The 18,656-nt window shown below is 40.4% G+C and overlaps 2 protein-coding genes and 1 long non-coding RNA gene across 6 annotated transcripts in view; 1 reads left to right on the top strand and 2 right to left on the bottom strand.

The window, feature by feature from the left end:
* TMEM241 (transmembrane protein 241) overlaps positions 1 to 2,031 on the bottom strand; it is a 56,626-nt gene extending 54,595 nt beyond the window's left edge. For 3 of the 4 annotated variants that reach the window (XM_015619804.3, XM_015619803.3, XM_015619802.3), the window contains exon 1: positions 1,877 to 2,030. In XM_015619804.3, coding sequence (XP_015475290.1) covers positions 1,877 to 1,948 — 72 coding nt within the window. In that variant the 5' untranslated portion in view covers positions 1,949 to 2,030. Of the gene's footprint in view, positions 1 to 1,876 lie in introns of all 4 variants that reach the window. The other variant, XM_015619806.3, reaches the window with a different exon arrangement.
* A 2,294-nt stretch (positions 2,032 to 4,325) lies between these two features.
* Positions 4,326 to 6,704, bottom strand: LOC117243939. The gene is made up of 2 exons (XR_004496075.1): positions 6,617 to 6,704; positions 4,326 to 5,812 (listed from the first exon to the last, which is right to left on the bottom strand). It is a non-coding gene; the product is annotated as an uncharacterized LOC117243939 (long non-coding RNA).
* An 87-nt stretch (positions 6,705 to 6,791) lies between these two features.
* RIOK3 (RIO kinase 3) lies at positions 6,792 to 17,658 on the top strand. The gene is made up of 13 exons (XM_015617522.3): positions 6,792 to 6,940; positions 7,694 to 7,815; positions 8,630 to 8,775; positions 8,908 to 9,012; positions 9,583 to 9,692; positions 10,416 to 10,559; positions 11,463 to 11,590; positions 12,483 to 12,668; positions 13,130 to 13,289; positions 14,301 to 14,381; positions 14,470 to 14,559; positions 14,863 to 14,970; positions 16,056 to 17,658. The coding sequence occupies exons 1-13, from the start codon at positions 6,875 to 6,877 to the stop codon at positions 16,155 to 16,157; spliced, it is 1,548 nt and encodes a 515-aa protein (XP_015473008.1). The 5' UTR covers positions 6,792 to 6,874; the 3' UTR covers positions 16,158 to 17,658.
* The last annotated feature ends 998 nt before the right edge of the window (positions 17,659 to 18,656 follow it).

Below are 18,656 nucleotides of genomic sequence, written 5' to 3' on the forward strand. Positions count from 1 at the left end.
TAACATAATTGTCTCCCTATGATTAATGTATCTTACAGACTTAACATTCTGCTTACACACTATTTTGTGTAAAATATTAAGCAGCCCATAAAGCCCATCAGATAGATGGGGGTAAAAAGCAAAATCTGTGTCATTGCTTTAGCCTGCTTTGTCTGGGCCTGCATCTATGGCTGCTAGTGTCTCTTCACACTAAATATGTGTATATGCAAATGTGAGGCATAAATACATATCTTCCAGGTCTAACAATTTCCCATAATGAAATATATAAATACCACTTCTGCAAAGGAGAAGAATGATTGGAGGTTCCTCAGAGGAAATGGAAAGTAGTTGCTGCTCCTTCCAGGAGCCAGCAGAAGCTGTCAAGGGCAAAAAGAGAAGCTGAAACCTTTCAGCAGAGAGAAAACTCTGCTGAACACCTTGCAAGGTCCAGTTTTCAGATTTATGGGGTGTCACTAAGAGGCTGGCATCAGTTTACAGAGACAAGGAATGTTGATTCACAACAGGTCCTTTTACACATACACCTGTCAGAACTGCCACATGCATTTTAAATCAGGACAATCTACCTACATGCCTATGCTCCTGCTTGCATCTGTACACCACCTGCAGCAACTGAAAGGTCTACATTCTGGTTATTTTTAACTACATTACACTAAAACCTACATTCAGGTTTGAAAATGGAGGCCCTGTGTCAATGTCCCTTATGACTTCTCAAGCACAGCTAAGCTAGATGAATACGCTTCCGAATCCATGATGCAACATGGCAGCTCTTTTAGTCCCTTTGTTTAACTAATCAGTGCTCCCAGCAGTCTGTCAAATCAAGTTCATTATCTCTCCCTACAGCTTTGCTTCATGTCTGGACTTTAGTCTACTTCTGGGCATTCTTAATGGCAAATGTATCTTGGGACAGAAACCGCTGGCCAAAGCCCAGAAAATATTCTATTTTCACCTCTGAAATGCTGTTTTTCTCTAATCCTCCTTCAGAATATTCATAGCCTGATTGCTTCACCAATATTTTTTTCTTTCAGAAATCTGCAACAGAAATACAGACATGCTGTCTGACAAATAGGATAGCACGGAGCTCTATCTCCTCCCAGAGTGAAAAAACTACTTTCAAACAATACTTTAATGATACAATTTTATTCACAATGTGGCCATCTTCAGCCTATTTCTTCTACTTAGAAACTTGAGCAGCATTAATAAGAAATTGTTACACAGTGGAAAACAAAGTTCTTGATTGGTAGGTTAATTAAGTTGACAAAGGAACAAAGTTTCCATGGAAGTTAATTGTTTCATACTAAAATAATACTTTGAATATTTCACATTTTCCCCTTGGATAGTTGATACTATTGTTCCAGTTAACAGATTTTCTTTTGGGAATGAGTGCAGTTGCCAGACATCCAATAATGAAATATATACAGCATCAGCGATACTTTCAGTGCAGCATAACTTCTGGGTCTATAGCACTTTATTCATTGGGATGACATGATGTCAACCCGGTTGCTCTTCTAAACAAGACAATAATGGAATTTCTCTGTCGTGGAAAGGTAAAGTTGTCACACACTGAGCAAAACGAAACCTGCACTCTATCCGCAGGTTCAGGAGCACACTGGGATGGGCAGCGGGCTGGAAGTGCCACGGACTTTTTCACTCGTGGGGTAGTCCCGTCCAGGAAGGGCTGGTCCTCCGGCTCTCCCTGAGCAGGGCAAGCACGGAAAGCAGAGGGCACAGTCTCCCCTCTTTCTCCCCCTACTCCTGGATCCCTGCATTTCCCTCGCCCCTCGCTTCCGTAGCTGCGGACCGGCAGCCAGCGCCCCCGCACCTCCCTGCGCCCCGCCCGGCCCGTCAGAGCCCGGGGCAGCCCCGCGCCCGCGCTCACCTTGTTGGTGAAGCTGGAGGCCAGGTAGAAGAGGCAGAAGGCGAGGCCGCCCGCCGGCCTCTTCAAATACATCAGTCAGCGCGGGCGCGGAGCGCGGCGGGCGGCGGCCATCGGCCGTGGAGGGGACACGTCGCCTCAGCGGGCGCCGCCTCTGCGGGGCCGCTGCTGCCGCCCGGCGGCCGGGCCGGGCCCGGAGCGGCCGGGCCGGGCTCAGGGCGGCCGGGCCGGGCTCAGGGCGGCTGTACTGGGCTCGAAGCGGCCGGCAGCGCCGCAGGCCGGGCACAGCCGGAGCCCGGGCGGCAGCGGCCGAACCGTGACCGGCAGGGGATAGAGGACATTGTCCCCTCTCCTCCGCCCTTGTGAGACCCCACCTGGAGTGCTGCGTCCAGCTCCGAGGCACTCGGCGGGGGAAAGACCTGTTGAAGCAAGTCCTGAGGAGGGACGCAAAGATCATCAGAGGGCTGGAGCACCTCTTCCGTGAAGACAGGCTGAGAGAGCTCGGAGAAGAGAACGCTGTGGAGGGACCTTACACCAGCCTTTAAGTGGCCAAGGACACCTGCAGGAGACCTGCAAAGGGACTTTTTACATGTGCATGTGGTGGTAGGGGGAATAGCTTTAAACTGAAAGAGGGCAGATTTAGACTAGATGTAAGAAAGATATATTTTACGGTGCACTGGTGAGATGCCGGAACAGTTGGTGGATACACCATCTCCAGAAGTGTTCAAGACCAGGCTGGACAGGGCTCAGAGCAACCTGATCTAGTTGAAGATGTCTAGCAAGATGCTCTGCCCTGGAATGTGGTCAAGCAACTTGGACAATGACCTATTTACAAGGCTATTAGTCCAGTGGTGGACTGAGAGGGCATCAAGCTGTTTTTGGTGTTGAGTTACAATAACACCAGTCTGATACATCAACCCCAAATTAACATCCTGACACTGAGGTAAAAGTCTGACAGAGAAGTTGCTAAGCTGACCTGGAGATAATATGAGTGACAGTCAGTTACTTTACACTATAAAAGTCCAGTCAATTTTCATATGGTTAGGTTCTTCTAACATATCCCCTCTTGGAGTGTGTATGAAGATTCCTCCATTGGGTGGGGACACCTCTTAAAGTTAGTCCTTAAGGTTGAGTGAAAGAGATTTTGCCCATGGTCATTGGTATGGGTGAGTAACATCAATCAATCTCTGCTTTAAGAACTATTTTATTTTGCTATTTTAACAGAATCGCTTTAATATAGTTGCTTTGATAAAGTGCACTGTACCATCCTATCCAAGTAGTTTTATCTTCTATTGTGTGTAGTAAATAATTCTGATTAAAATCTCTTTGTCTAATCATTTATCATAATGAAACAATCATTTTAATATAAATAGATCTGCTTTGCCACCATGTATCCTACAGCACAAAGTTGTACAGAGCCATTAATTTGTTGTTAATTAATAAGTTGTTAATCACACCTCTATAATTTCTTAAACCATTGACAGTCTCAGACTAAGATTGAATCCAGATGCACCTTGGCTCCTCTCTGAGAAGGAACTTAGAAAGCAAGGGGATCCTTTCTGTACCTCATGGCTCAATGAGGGGCTTCTCCAATAAACTTTGTCTGAAGCTCCTGCTCCCACCCATGACAAGAGTCCCTGCTCATTGCAGGGGGCTGGACTAGATGGCTAACTTTAAAGGCCCCTTCCAACCAACTATTCTATGTTCCTATGATTCACTGATGACATGTGAACTATAAATATCCCAGGCAGGTGAGAAGCAGTGAAAGACACGCCCCGTCAGGTCATGGTTATCAGGTGATCTTCTATTATGGCTTTGGTAAGCCTTGTTTTTCCCTGGCCTGGTATTAGCAAGGCCCTATCTTTGCAGTTCTTACCTTGACTTTGCTCAGGTAACACAAAGTACAGGGCCCTCTCTGTACATGTACACCCTCGTTTTAGAGGACAAAGCAAAACAGCATAAATAAGGAACATTATTTATGAACATGGCTTAAACAAGGGAGGGAGGGAGGCATTAAGTGGTCAAATCCAGGCCATAAAATTAGCCTGTTTAACCTGCTACATTTAGCCTCAAAAGCCAAGGTCAACAGAGTGCAACAGCTGAACAGCTGACCTCCACCAAGATAAATTCAAGTATTTTGGTGCATCAGATGTCATCCTATCTGGTTTGTAAGTCGATGGCCCAACATACACATCAATTTCCAGTGCTGAACTATTTGGTCCATCCAGACCCACAGAGATCACTGATGAGTCACTGTAATGGATGTGTTATAGACGGCAGGGTGACACAGCATTTCCGCTTTGCAGAGCACCTGTTTATGTACAAATGTCAAATGTGTATTTGGCAAACAAAGTCATACTTTGCATTGTGCCACAAATTCAGCCTGTAAAGCTTTGAAAGAAAGTAAAGTTTACAGATATCTACAAAGACTAATGTAAGCATGCAGTAAGAGTACTTTTGACATTTTTATTACAGTTTTTACATTTTACATTTATTACATTTTTATACATTTATTACTATTTTTCATGCAAAACATTACAATGATATCTCTGAACTTTCGGTAGTATTTCTTAGTGCAAGTGGGAGACTTGGCCAAAGATTACATACTTCCTTACAGCCAAATACAGAGGTAGGTTTGGATTCTTATAGGCTACTTACAATGAGGGAGTAAGAATGAAGATGCAAATTTCTGCTAATGTTGTTTATCAGAACTGACTTGAATTACATACAAAGTAATCACTATGCAGCTTTGGAATTATTTTGAAAATATGAAGGGAAGTTTCTGCTCTATCTAGATTTTTAACTATTTTTATTGGGAGGTATGAATGTGTTGCAAATGATTTTGTTTACACATCATTTCACAGAACATTTCTTTTTAACACAATTCAGTTCAAAGATTGATTCATTCATGTAAGAGGTCATAGGAGCAACACACAATCAGGAAATATTTAAGAGACTAAAATAAAACACTTATTTTTGAAAATTAAAAAGTTAATAAGACATAGGAATATTTAGTCACTATTCATGTCTTTCTGAATCAAAACCTACCAAAACCCATTTTCTTAATCAGTGCTTGTACAGCTGTGCAAGAATAACAATTTTTCCCAGGGCAGCAGGACATTGCTTTGATATTCTGCTCATATATAAAACTGTTAATTTTAGACAAAGAAGATAGACAGGAGCATGGCAGTAATCTTCATACCCCAAAAAGGCAGCTGCAAAGGGAAAGAAATAATGGCTTTTCACCAGGGCTAAGTAGGGAGAGGGTAAGAAACGTGCTGGTACTGCATCACCAGACAAAGCCACTCTCACCAGCATTTGGCAGTGCTGTGGTAACCATTGAACCTGATGATTTTAAAGGTCTTTTGCCATCTAAATGATTCTATGGTCCTATAATGCCTTTGTGGCAAAGCCTGTGTCATGCCTGCAGGTCGTGTGTTACAGCCTGGGTCCCTGCCCTCTCCTAAATGGTTTGTCTTTTAGTTGGGAACTTTCTGGGGTAATGAACTCTGGAACAGAGTGTCTTAGGGGATTGTAATGTGTTACATCATTGCAGGTTGCTAAGGACAAATAAGAGGAACTTTGGCCAATGAAGCTTGCATGGCTGAGATTGATGTGAATGGCCTTTACTGGGCCTGCCTGGCAGCAGGGCTTTGCTAAATGTAAAACAGGGAACTTCGAGCAGGCTGGGGGATGCCAGAGAGGCTACAGAATCCCTTATTACTTCTGCCCTTGCAGCCACCCAGCTTTCCTAGGCTGGTTTGCAGATTATCAGCAGTGACTGTGACAGTGCATTTGTCTGGCTGCAGACAGATACCTTCAACAGCTGGTGATGAGCCAGGCCAGAGGAGATTTCTAGGCATTGCTTTCTTCCTTTAAGGAAACTTGACGAAGTTGACCTAATGTGCCGTAGCAAAACACTATCCTGTTGCTGCTGTCCTGGAAATAGGACATTTTAGTCAAAATACTATTTTCTAGATAAACACTACGTATCAAATTGAGATGTAAAAGGCAGGTCACATACAAAGTATTTAAATTTCTATCTACAGTGACTTAAGAGGATTGGGATCAAATCAATTTGTTTGCTTATGGTTTGGTTAATTTGTTGTGTTTTTTTCCTGTTCTCTCAGTTATTTCCTGAAATAAATACAAATGCCAACTGTTTCATTTCACAGAATCAATTAGATTGGAAAAGACCTCTGAGACTGAGTCCGATCTATGACCAAACACCAAGTCGATTAGACCATGGCACCGAGTGCCACATCCAGTCTTTCCTTAAACACCTCCAGGAATGGTGACTCCACCACCTCCCTGGGCAATCCACTCAAATCTAATCATCCTTTCTGTGAAAAAACTCTTCCCAAAGTCCAATCTAAACCTCCCCCGGCACAGTTTAAGGCTATGTACTTTGGTCCTGTCGTTTGCTGCCCGGGAGAAGAGGCCGACCCCCAGCTGGCTACAGCCTCCTTTCAGGTGGTTGTAGAGAGCGATAAAGTCACCCCTGAGCCTCCTTTTCTCCAGGCTAAACACCCCCAGCCCCCTCAGCCGCTCCTCGTGGGACATGTCCTCCAGACCCTTCACCAGTTCCTGCTCTATCCTGCCCTTCTCTGGACTCCATTTCACCCATTTGTTTTGCCGCTGGCTGTTTGGTTTTTTGGGTTTTTTTTTCCTCCCATCGTTCCCTTGGTTACTCCCCGAGATAAAAACAAACACCAGCTATTTAATTTCTCCCTTCCGCGTTACCGCCAGCCCAGCGCAGCCCGGCGCTGTCCCTCAGCCCCCGGGTAGGGGCGGCCGGGCGAGGGCCCCGGCAGGCTCGGCAGGCCGCCGCTAAGGCCGCGGCCGCCCCGCTGACATCACCGGAAAGGCGGGACACCCCCGGCCAATGGGCCGCCTGACGGCCGCGGAGAACGGGGGAGGACCCGGAAGGTTTGGCAGTGGGAGTGTTGCTGCCCCGCGGAGAGACCCCGCTCCTGCCGCCCGCCCGTCCCTGCGTGCCCGATGGACTCGGTGGGAGTCGCCGCCGCCGCGCCCGACGCCAGGCCGGGCCCCGCCTGGCAGAGCAAGGTGAGCGCTGTGCCGGCACCGCGGGGCCGCGGCCGCCGCTCTCCGGGCTCCGGGGAGGTGGAGGAGCAGGAGGAGAAGGACCGAGGCCGTGGAGAGGGCGCTGCGAGGTGGTGCCAGCACCACTAGGGTCACGGTCGCTCGGTACAGCGACCCGAGCGTGGTTTGCTGTTACCGGCAATTGTGTCTGTCGGGGGTGAGAGCTGTTGTGACAAGCCGGTAACTGAGTTGCGTCCCTTCAAGGGAGTTGGTTATCCTGGCGGTAGGCAGCGAGTCCCGGCTTGCTTAGATTCGTCATTCCCCAGCCTCCGCCTCCCCGAGCGAGGTGTGTGTGTGTCCCTCTGCGGTTTTCAGGGCATGTTTTACGATGGCTGACCTTTCAGGGCTTTAGAAGCGGGGGAGGAAGCTGTGCATAAGCCATTGCTGTTGGATTATTCCAAGAGAAGTTTTACACAGATTGTGTGTCTGCTTGTATGCATACCTCCTGGGGAGGCTTTACCCCCTGTCTTCAGAGGGTACCGACCCTGACAAACTGACTTTTTTCCTTCATTAATAAGTGACTATCAACAATCTTTCAACCCCAGTTCTCCATGTTGTGTTTATGAAACTACTCTTTGAGTAGTTCCCCAAGTATCTGTAGAAGAGCCCTTACAAAATTACATGACTTTATTTTGGAGCCAGCAATAGTTAATTTTCCTGATTATTGTGTTGCCACTGCTCAAGTCTTGCTGACTTGAATAAAATGTTTATTTACAGTGTCCTTGGGGAGCTCCTAGCACAACATCAATATCATGTTCTCTTGCTGATGTAATGAGTGAACAGCTGGCAAAAGAATTGCAGCTGGAAGAAGAAAATGCTGCTTTTCCTGAAGTGGTTGCGTAAGTTTAAGTCCTGGATTAGTGATCTCCATAGTTGTGATGTCCTCTTCTCTCTCTTGTGTGTTTTCTTACAATGTGCCCAGTGCATAGCAATATAGTAAATGATTTGCCTGTTGTCCCTAACTCTGCTTCTTCAGGTCTTCTTCAGTGAAGATGGCTTCCTCAGCTAAAAGTCTTCCATAGATTCTTTTCTCTGTTGCTCTTCCTTCCTTATTGATGTTTTCTTTGCATTTTCTGGGGGTGTTAACACAGTCTGTAAACTATATTTAGAGAAATGTCAGAAATGGTTTTATTCTATCCTTTCAGGAATTCTTGTCAACAGTGTACAATGTTATTTTGAAAACTATCAGGTATATCACCTGTATCGTCCCAATACCTGAAAGCTCTAAACAAAGGCCAAGAACTTGCTAGTTCTAAAATTGTACAAATTTTGACTATCTTTCTTGTGAAGCAGAACAAAGCAATGCTATTTTGGACGTTTTAAACCTATAAATAAGTATACACCTGCATACACCTGTATGCCTTCTTTTTTTTTCTTGAACGACATCTTAAAAATTCTGCTTCTTGCAGAATGGTAAACAAGCAAAAGTTTAAGTAAAATTTGCATGGTAAATGAGTAGCAAAGAGAAATGAAGTCATGATCTATTAATATTTAGTGTTGGCTTGGAGAGGAGGCAGACAGCTGAGATCCATTCCTTTCTGTGCAGTTCTGCATGAAGTCTGTTGTATAGAGTAGGATAGTGGTATAAAGCTGTGTTTCTGCTTAGATTTCTGTGTTTAATTTTTTTAAAATTCCTGTTTTCATCTTATGTAGTGCTGCTGAAGGACCATTTATTACAGGAGAAAATATTGACACTTCTAGTGATCTAATGTTAGCTCAGATGCTGCAGATGGAATTTGACAGAGAATACGATGCACAGCTTCGGCGTGAAGAGAGGAAGATCAATGGAGATAGCAAAGGTACCTTCATCAGAAGGAATATTTTTGCTTTGGAGCTATTCTTGGCACTTAGCTTAAACTGGCAGGGCTGTGAGGATGTAGAAAATCCCTGATAATCACAGACATATTTGTTTATTTGTTTTGTTTCTCAAGTCTCCATATCATTTGAAAATTATCGGAAAGTGCATCCCTATGACAGTGATAGCTCAGAGGATGAGGTTGATTGGCAGGATACCCGTCATGATCCATACAGAGCAGGTATGTGACAGCTTTAAACAATACAATTTCTTCAGCCAATAGACCTGAGAATATGACAGTGTTAAATTATGTCTTGTTTTAATGTAAGGAGAGATACCAGCTACATTTAAAATCAGGTCACCTCAATGGGAGGTGTCAGCAGGAGGTTGGGTGGGTAACTTCAGGCTTCTGTCTGCCAGTATATTGGCTTCAGTGGCTGAACCTGAATTACCAAATTATTTCCAAAATAACCAGTGTACATGGGAAGTATTGTGGGATGTGCTTATCTGTCATCTACCTTTGGATGATATGATTACATATCGTCTGCACATGATATTGAATACTCCTCTTGTAACATGCCGGAAATGTGTCTGACACCCCAGAGAAGACATAGAAGTAAGTTGTAACATGGCCAAAGAAGCTGTCATGCTTAGGATAAGAGAAGGATGTATTAAGATTGTACAATTGCAGTAATTTATTCTGTTTTATAAATAAAATTATGTTACTTTTGTGGATATTGTGGGACTTCTATGGGCATTGGTTATGTTTGTTTGGATGTAAAGTTTGGTTTATTTTTCTCACTGCTGGCAGATAAACCTACTACTACACCAAGAAGGGGTTTTATAGGTAAAGGAAAAGACATTACTACGAAACATGATGAAGTGGTATGTGGAAGAAAAAACACTGCTCGCATGGAAAATGTAAGTGAAAACTTAGGGAAACTTATTTTGTGTGTAAAACTGGAATGCTGCAATTCAGCCAAAGAACTAATTCTGCTTGTCCACCAGTGCTGCTGGGTAGGGTGCTGACTTTTATCTTTTTCCTGTTGGATGAAAGCAAAGCAGTCTTCTCTTTATTCGCATTCTATATTCACATTGGCGGTTTGAGTTTTGTGGGTTTTCTGTTTAATAATAGTTTGTTATTGAGCAATTCAAGAATTTGCACAGAACTGTTTGGGCAAAACAAAACTATCAGCAAGTTTGGCACACAAGCAAATGAAACACGAAACCTATTTTTGAAAAGCATAGATGTTGTGTAATCTTTCTTCTAATTAATTTTGTCTGATAAGCCAAGTAACTTATTTTCAGTCAATTGTTTGACTTAGAGCTTTTCAGTCTGTTTACCTGTTGTACATACCTTTCATTTTCTTTAAGGTAACTGGTGCAACTTCTGTAAATAAGGAAATGCTGCAAGTGCTGTTTTTGCAGGATGTTAGGTAATCTCATATTAATTTGGGCAGAACTTTGAGTTCTGAGTTTAAAGCAGTGTGTTTTTTTAACATAGTGACAACATTGCACAAAGTGGATTTCATATAGGTCCAAATCTGTCCTGTTTTTCCAAATCAGAATGAGAAATTTCTGTTTATGCCAACTTTTGGTGTCTGCAAGTAACAATGCTTAAATTCCTATTATTTCTGCTTGTAGTTTGCACCTGAATTCCAAGTTGGGGATGGAATTGGGATGGACTTAAAACTGTCAAATCAAGTCTTCAATGCCTTAAAGCAGCATGCATACTCTGAGGAACGTCGAAGTGCAAGGCTCCACGAGAAGAAGGAGCACTCCACTGCTGTATGTTTTTAATAAAGTCTCTCTCTCTCTCTCTCTACTCCTTATCTTGTGTAATAGCAGCACACTGCTGGGTAACTTCTTGCAACATTCCGTTTTTAGTAAAACAGCTAAGCAACATTATGTTAACATTGCTGAAGGAAATGATATCAGCCAGCTCCTACTAGAAAAAGGCTCTTTGTTTGAGCTGCATTACTGACAGCCATAGTGACAGCCATATTGAAGTAAGAGCAAGCAGCTACTGTTTTTTTCTTTTGTCTTTCTAAACTTGTCTCTTAATCAGCTACGATGAGTAAACTACCTGGAAGTTATTTATAGAAACATCCAGAGGACTAATCCTCTGCAGTTGAGCCATATGGCTCCAAATATCTGTCTTCATAACAAGTTTCAGGAAGATGAGGTGATCTAATAATTTAGGAATTTACTTGATAGACTGTATGCGTGAGTTTGGAGTAGGGCCTCTGGTAATTCCTCATGTGGACTTCTTAAAATTGGTGTGTTTTGCTTTGCTTTATTTTACTTCTGTAAAAAAATATAATGCGTGGGATATTGTGATTCATGATTTGTAAAGGCTTCTTGAAAACACTGTAGAAAGTGCTGTTGAGCCACAGTCTGTATGTGCAATTAGTAAAATACTCTATGTGCTGCACAGCTGATGGGGAACTAAGAGTATTAAATCATTAAATCAGTCCTCAAGCAGATTTGCTTTGCTTCAGATATTTATTTTGGTTCGGCTTTTTTTTCTTCTCTCTGTCAGTTGAGAGAACTTTCAATTAATACATTATTCTTTCCACTTAGTTGAATTCTTGTGATGCATAAATATTCTAAACTCATGGTAAAGCAAATAATTGCTTTATTGAATTGAGTATTCATGTCTTGCCTCTTCATTCTATTAATCTCTTGTAGGAGAAAGCAGTGGATCCTAAAACACGTTTACTTCTGTACAAGATGGTCAATTCTGGGATGCTGGAGACCATCACAGGCTGCATCAGCACAGGAAAAGAATCTGTTGTTTTTCATGCCTATGGAGGAAAGTGAGTATATTGTTTTTTACTGATAATAGCTTTAATTACAAGAAATTATTTAAAAACCAGAAGACAAAATAGTTAAACATCTGCACCTTTTTTATTTCTGAGACTTAAAGGCTGTATATGCAGATAATAATAAAATCTGAAAACCAAATGATACCAACCATAAAGGAAAAAAATCCTCACTTTCTTCCGTGGCAGCTGTTAATGAATGGGGAGAAATCCACCATGCCTTTCTGTGGAAAAAATGTTCTCCTTTTATAAGAAAGAAATATTGAGATTTTTGAGAAATTTTCTACTGACCTGCCCTGGACCACAGAGCTGTCATGAGGATCTCGGGCTACCTGAAGGTTGTCTTTCCATAGAGATTGCTCTACTGTCAGCTCTATATTTGCACCTCAGTGGAGGTGCTGTTTGTTACTTTCAGGTTGAGAATAGTGTTGAGATGCAGGTCACTTCTTGAATCCTTCCTGCCATACTGGAAAGATTAGAGTGCATTATGGTGTCTGCATTGTGTTGAACTGACTTTAAAACAGTGATGTTTGAGAAAGAGCTAATAAAATTCAAATACAGTTAATGTATTTAGAGATGTCAAGAGAGAAAGTTGGAGTTGGGGAGAAAAGATGTACCTTACAAATCTGGAGAGGTAACCTATTTGATAAGCAACTTATAATCAAAATGCCAAAACCCAAACATGGGTAAGTTATAGAACATATGTAAGTTTAATCATAGAATTGTTGTAAACTTAAGTTGGCTTTTAAATGCCATAGAAAATTATGTCCTCTCTTATATTAAAAATTGCTGTATGTTGCAAGGTATAAAAACCCAAACCCATGCATTTGCTTGTAAATATGTGAATAGTTAACTTTGTTATATATTTCTCTTTTTCCATGAGCAGTGCAACTGAAGATAAAGTTATTCCTCCAGAATGTGCCATCAAAGTGTTTAAAACAACTCTTAATGAATTCAAGAACCGTGACAAATACATTAAGGATGACTACAGATTTAAAGACCGCTTCAGTAAATTGAATCCACGAAAAATTATCCGTATGTGGGCTGAGAAAGAAATGCATAACTTAACAAGGTAAAGAAAAGAAAAGGAAGTGTAGTTGCCAAATGCCTGTCAGTTTCCTATTCTCTGTTTAAAGAAGATATTCTGTGTCTGGGTGTTTGACTTTTAGGCCAGAATAATATACAACCTGACACAGATTGAATAAGCCTCTGTTTTTTTAAAGTTTAATAAGCTGTTGGCATCTTCAGTGATTTTGCAGCAGAATTTACAGGCCCATGAAGTTAACAGGTTCTAGTTGTAAAAGTGATTAGTATTCAGTAAGCATTTTAGATTCACTTATAACTTCAGAATCTAAATTTTCCTGTGTAAAATACTGTGAAATGCATATAATTAGTCAGTTTTCAATTCTCTCTAAGACTTTGTTTACTCTGGATCAAGTTTCTCACTCAGCTCTCAAGCGGGAACTAGAACTTTGGGGACTTTGAAGCTTTTGTTCTGTTTTTCTTGATCAGTATCTATTTTCTGATCCACAGAATGCAAAATGCAGGAATTCCTTGTCCTCAAGTGGTTATCCTTAAGAAACACGTCTTGGTTATGTCTTTCATTGGCCAGGATCAAGTCCCAGCTCCTAAACTAAAGGATGTAACACTTAGTAGTGAAGATATGAAAAAGGCCTACTATCAGATTCTTAATGTAAGATGATGCTGATTTCTCTTCCAGCTCTGGGTTGTATTTTCTTTTAAGGGAATAACTGTAAGGACAAATGAGCACTTATTTACTTTTCAGGATGCTTACATAATTTTCAAGATAGGAAGTCCAAAGTCTTATTTCGCTGCTGTTTAATGTGTGACTTAGAATCAATAAGAAATTATGCACTGGAAAAAATATAATTAAATTTAATCTTAATCTGAGTGGAAAACATTCTGGAATTTGATGACAAACAGATGCTTAACAGCAGAGGAATTGTGAGCAAGTAGTCCTCCTTTTATAGAAGCAGTATGTGGTTTAGAGAATTCTCTGAAGTCTTTCTGGGCTTACCAAACACTTAATTTATAATGCTTAAGCACTCTCCAGTGGATTGCCCGCCCACTTTTCAGCAGACCTAGAAACTGGAGAATTAATTAGGATATTGCATGGTGGATGCTTTCATTTCCTATTATCTGCTTGGTTCAAACACCCACCTGCTAACTGTCCACTCACTATTATAGAAATTAAAAAAACCCAACCAGGCAACCAGCCCCACAGCTTGTTCACAGGAATGGTTTAGGTCTCAAATGAATGAGACCAGTGAGCAACACAGCTGTATTTTAAGTGAATTTGTGTACTGGTTAGGATTCAGTCTCTACAGCTGTGAGACTTCCTTCCTGTTTGATAGGAGTGAAAATGACATGTATTTAGAGAACATGCTTATCTGTCTTCTGCACTTGGACTGCTTGGCAGAGCTCACTTGAGTTTACCAGAGTAACTCTCCTCACTTTGCCAAAGCTAAGTGCAGTGATAAAAACTTAGTTTGCTGGCAGTTTGCCAAAACTGCCATTCTCTGGATGAAAGTGTGTTGAAGACTTGGTTAAAAATTATGTAAATTACGTGGGTGATTAGGGAAAGGTGGGGTTGTTTTGGCTTTTTTTTTTTTTTAATATCATCATGCTGACAATATTTATTTGGAGTATAGCATACTTCCTTCATTAATTTGGTTCCTTGCAGATGATGCAGCAGCTGTATAGGGAGTGCAACCTGGTCCATGCAGATCTGAGTGAATACAACATGCTTTGGCATGATGGGAAGGTGAGTTTGTTCTTAATTTGGGGGGAAAAGGTTTCATCTACTGTGAAATACTAACACAAAGTGGATTGCTATTTCTCTGTGACTACAGGTCTGGCTTATTGATGTCAGTCAGTCTGTGGAGCCAACCCATCCTCATGGACTTGAGTTTTTGTTCAGAGACTGTAGGAATGTTTCACAGGTAGGACCTCTTTGTCTGACAATCTTCTGTTATGCTGTATGTTTTCTAAAATAAAAGATATCTTAAATATATAGAAGATTACTCTTGCATATTTTTCATGCTGATAGTGTCCTCTGAAAGTGAAAAAATGTGGTAAAGTAAAATTGTACCACTAAAATGTAAAACTTAAAACTTCTTTCAGTTATCTGTGGGTCAGCAAAAACAAAAACGTAATTTTGGGTAAATGTAGCAACTGGGGAAAGTCAAAGGAATATTTTGTTCTGTGTAGTAAAGTGTTTCATGTGTGCTCTTTATATTGATTAGTTCTTCCAGAAAGGAGGCGTGGCAGAAGCACTTAATGAGCGTGAACTCTTCAACGCTGTCTCAGGTTTAAATATTACAGCTGACAATGAAGTAGACTTCCAAGCAGAGGTATAGCTTTCTCTATCTAACAATTTTAATTTGGTTAGCTATGGTGGCTATTATAATACCTTAACTTTCCACATTTAGTTTGTGTGATTTGTGTTAAGTGTGAGTAAAACTTCAGCAGTCATTCTGCATTTCTTTTTAAAACTTTGAATATTTCAGCCTAGTACAAACATTTACAGAAATTCTGACAGACCTCTCCACCCCCTTTCCTGATCACCCTGCTCCCAAGCAGAAAAGACTTCATGTTGAATATATTTGCTTCATTTCAGCATTAGGGCTAATCTAGTAATCTGTTTTAGTTTAAAAGTTGTTGTCTTACCTTACATACATTTAAGATTGTACAGCAAAAGGAAAGTTGGGTTAAAAATAATAATTATTCTACCACTTATTTTTCATTGTTTAGATGTTAATTTATTTGAATTTTAGGTTTAGGCTAGCATTTTCAATTTTGAAGCTCAAAATCATGCTAATGTAAATATGAATCATTGGTCACTGCTGTCTTTCAATTTTCAGCCTTTGGCTGTAACTCCTCAAGGCCTGCATCCTGATATCAGATTTAAAAAAAGTTGTCAAACATTCTATATTTTCTAACTAAAGTAAGGCCAATGTGGCAATTTTACTCTCCCTAATTACTAATGACATTGCAAGTTTGTGCTAGTTCAGCATGGAGTAGGTGGGAGGTGAAAATTAGGTGACTTCTGGGGCAGGTGGTCAAAGAAAGAGATAAAGGGAACACTGTGTTACAGTTCCATGATACCTGTGTCACTGGAGAAAGGCACACTTCTATACTTTGAGGAATACAGCTGAAGTCTTAAGAAAAAATCCAGTCCACCCTGCAACTGGTGCATTTTAGTTAGGTAGCTTCAAACTATAAAGAAGTGCTACTCATTTTAGTTACTTGTTGAGAACAGATGTTTCAAGGTGTACCTGGCTGTATTCAAGCTGTTACATGTGACTGAACCTTTGAAATAGCAACATTTTACATACCTGCTTTGGCCTCAAAAGCTACTTTTTAATGCTGTTTAGAAGTGTTCTGCCTGCTAGCATGGTTTTATGATTTCAGCACAGTTTTATTTTTGGCTTTCTAGATTGAAGCTTTGGAGAAGATGAATGAAGATCACGTGCAGAATCATGGAAAGAAACTGTCAACATTTTCCAGTGATGGAGACCCACCTATATATGATGAATAGCACTGAGTTTATAGCTGCTGGCGAAACAAAACACAAATTTACTGCTTCTAACTATGTTGGTGCAGTGATAAATGTCAACTGCCAATGTCAAGAGAGTGGTTGGCTGAGAATACCAAAATGGAAAACACAGCAAGCATAATGCTGATGCCTCAGTGGTTTGCTTTTTTTTAACTTGTCCCACACATCAGGCTGGCACTGTGAGAATGGACTGTCACTACCACTTTGAACAGACTGACAAATTCACCAATTGGCCAGTTACATTAGACTAATGTAGCTCAGATGGTCATATTTTGCATGATTCAGAGCTTACATATCTTTTAGTCTAAAAAAAAAATTAAAAAGCATCTATATTGTCCAAAGTATTTAGTGGGAAAGAAACCACACTAGAAGAGTCCCTCTTTTTTTTTTCCTAATGCAACTTGAAAAGATAATCAAACATTTTGTATGGACACAATGTCTTTTATCAATCTCCACCAAGGGCAAAATGACAAGGCAAACTCTGCACTGCAGTCATATGAAAATGTTAACTTAGCAAAGTAATGTACTTATAAACCCAAAAGTCTGTACTTTTTCATTTGAAGTACAGGGGAATGTGGCTCTAATTATCTCTGTAAATAGTGTTGGTTATTACATGGGAAACAGATTTTAATCCAACCAGAAGAGGGCTTCCTTGGTGACATGCCAGCAAATCCTGAGTCAACGATGTATAATAAAGAGTCAGTTCAGGTAGCTTCACTTGTAATACACAAATGCTTTCAAGAACTTGGTGCAAGCCAAAAATAAAACTATAATAATACTGCCTCTACCTAGAATATCAGTTTGGAGCATCAAATTTTCTTGCCCTAAAGATAATCACAGACAAATCTGAGTATTCTTTTTGCACCTGTAAGCAAAAAAAGCTCTGTTTAGAAATGGTGTCTGATACTGGTTTCCACAGTCTATTTATTCTTAATGTCAGTCTGTCTTTTTTTTTTTTTTTCCCAGCAACTTCTAAATTCTAAATAGTGATGTTTCTCTCCAAAAAGCACATTTAAAGATGAACTGATGTGGTGGGATAGTTTGGAATTAAGGAATTCTAATCAACTTCTTTTTAACTGGTTTCTAGTTTCTGATGCTGCTCTTTATCAAGCAGACTATAGTGATGCTACATGTGACCTTCTCACAGTGTGCTGTGAAAGTGACTTTTTTATCTCTTTTTGTTGGAAAACTGGTGGTGAAGTAAAATCTTAAGATCTTGTGGTGGTATTCTTGCATGGTTCTTTGCATCATGGAGGCCTTCATTGATCTTTGGTGCTTCACTAGAGCAGTCTCAGGGTAGGACTACACTAATTCCTTACAAGAATATAAAAATGACTGTTTGGGTGGGTACTAAATGAACAGTAAACAACCTTGGTTTTACCAGTTTCATTCCAACACTTGAATCCTCTTCCTTTTTCTAAAGCAAACAAGTATCTTGCGTTTACCCCTTATTTTTGAAATAAAGGAACTTGTATCTTTTGGATACTTAAGTCTGTTTCGAATTTCCCAGTGAAACAGTTTCCCAAAATAATGGTATCAGGCAAAGAATAGACTAAGCACTGCAAGGGAAGTGCTAACCTCTTCAGGAAGACTACAAGCTGCTGTTGTCAAAGATATCCAGATCTCCTTCAGAGGAGAGGGCTTTTTTTTTTTTTTTTTTAAAAAAAAAGGATAGTCCTATTCTTGTTTTAATATTCTTAACATTCCTTAGTGGGGGAAAAAATCTAAGAACAGTTGCTAATACCTTAAAATGTTCTTGTATAAGGAAGATTCGGTTGCTACAGCTATTTGCACCAAGTGAGAGGAAGAAGGCAGAAATAACAGGAAGTGAGGGGAGGGTGATTTTTGAGCTACTGTTTGAAATACGCCCCTGTTTGTATCTCTGTGCATGGACCAAAGCCTCAGTTGTTACTGTAATTTTTAATTTCTTTCTAAAATCTGTCTAACACAACCTTAAAAAACCCAAACATGCCCCAAATAAATTAAACAATTTTCCTTGAGTCGAATTTAAAGCTACTGGGCCTAAACATGTATGATCTATTATATACTATATAATATATTTTATGTATGAATATATTTTCACTTCCAGCAGTAAAATGGGCTCAGGAATTTGTTTTGAGATTTTAAAGACATCTGGGCATGTTTTCAACTCACTGAAAACAAGAATTTGCTAAAAGAAGCATTTTCCTGGACTCCTTTGAAATAAAAGGTTCCAGGATTATTATTGGGCAAATAGAATCTTAGTTTTGAAACTGGCCATTAAGATTTATTTCTATCAGACAAGTATCAAGTTGTGTGTTTTATATACTCATCTGCTGCACTCTCCTCAAAGATACCTCAGTTTCTATTACAGTTGTTGGAAGTCCATGCTGTTTTTTAGAGACATAGGAGAATGGTAAATGTCAGTAGAATTTCTTAAAATTTCACCCTGGATTAATTAAACTTCTGGCGAACTAGCAATACATTTTGTTACTTTGTAAA

The sequence above is a fragment of the Parus major genome, chromosome 2 (assembly GCF_001522545.3).
Source record: "Parus major isolate Abel chromosome 2, Parus_major1.1, whole genome shotgun sequence".
NCBI lineage: Eukaryota > Metazoa > Chordata > Aves > Passeriformes > Paridae > Parus > Parus major.

What these genes read in the sequence shown, in the direction of transcription:
- RIOK3 (XM_015617522.3), top strand. Translation starts at nt 6,875, where the DNA reads ATGGACTCGGTGGGAGTCGCCGCCGCCGCGCCCGACGCCAGGCCGGGC. An exon ending in ACACTGCTCGCATGGAAAAT is followed by an intron (nt 9,693 to 10,415) that starts GTAAGTGAAAAC and finishes TTCTGCTTGTAG; the next exon opens with TTTGCACCTGAATTCCAAGT. An exon ending in TTTCATGCCTATGGAGGAAA is followed by an intron (nt 11,591 to 12,482) that starts GTGAGTATATTG and finishes TTCCATGAGCAG; the next exon opens with TGCAACTGAAGATAAAGTTA.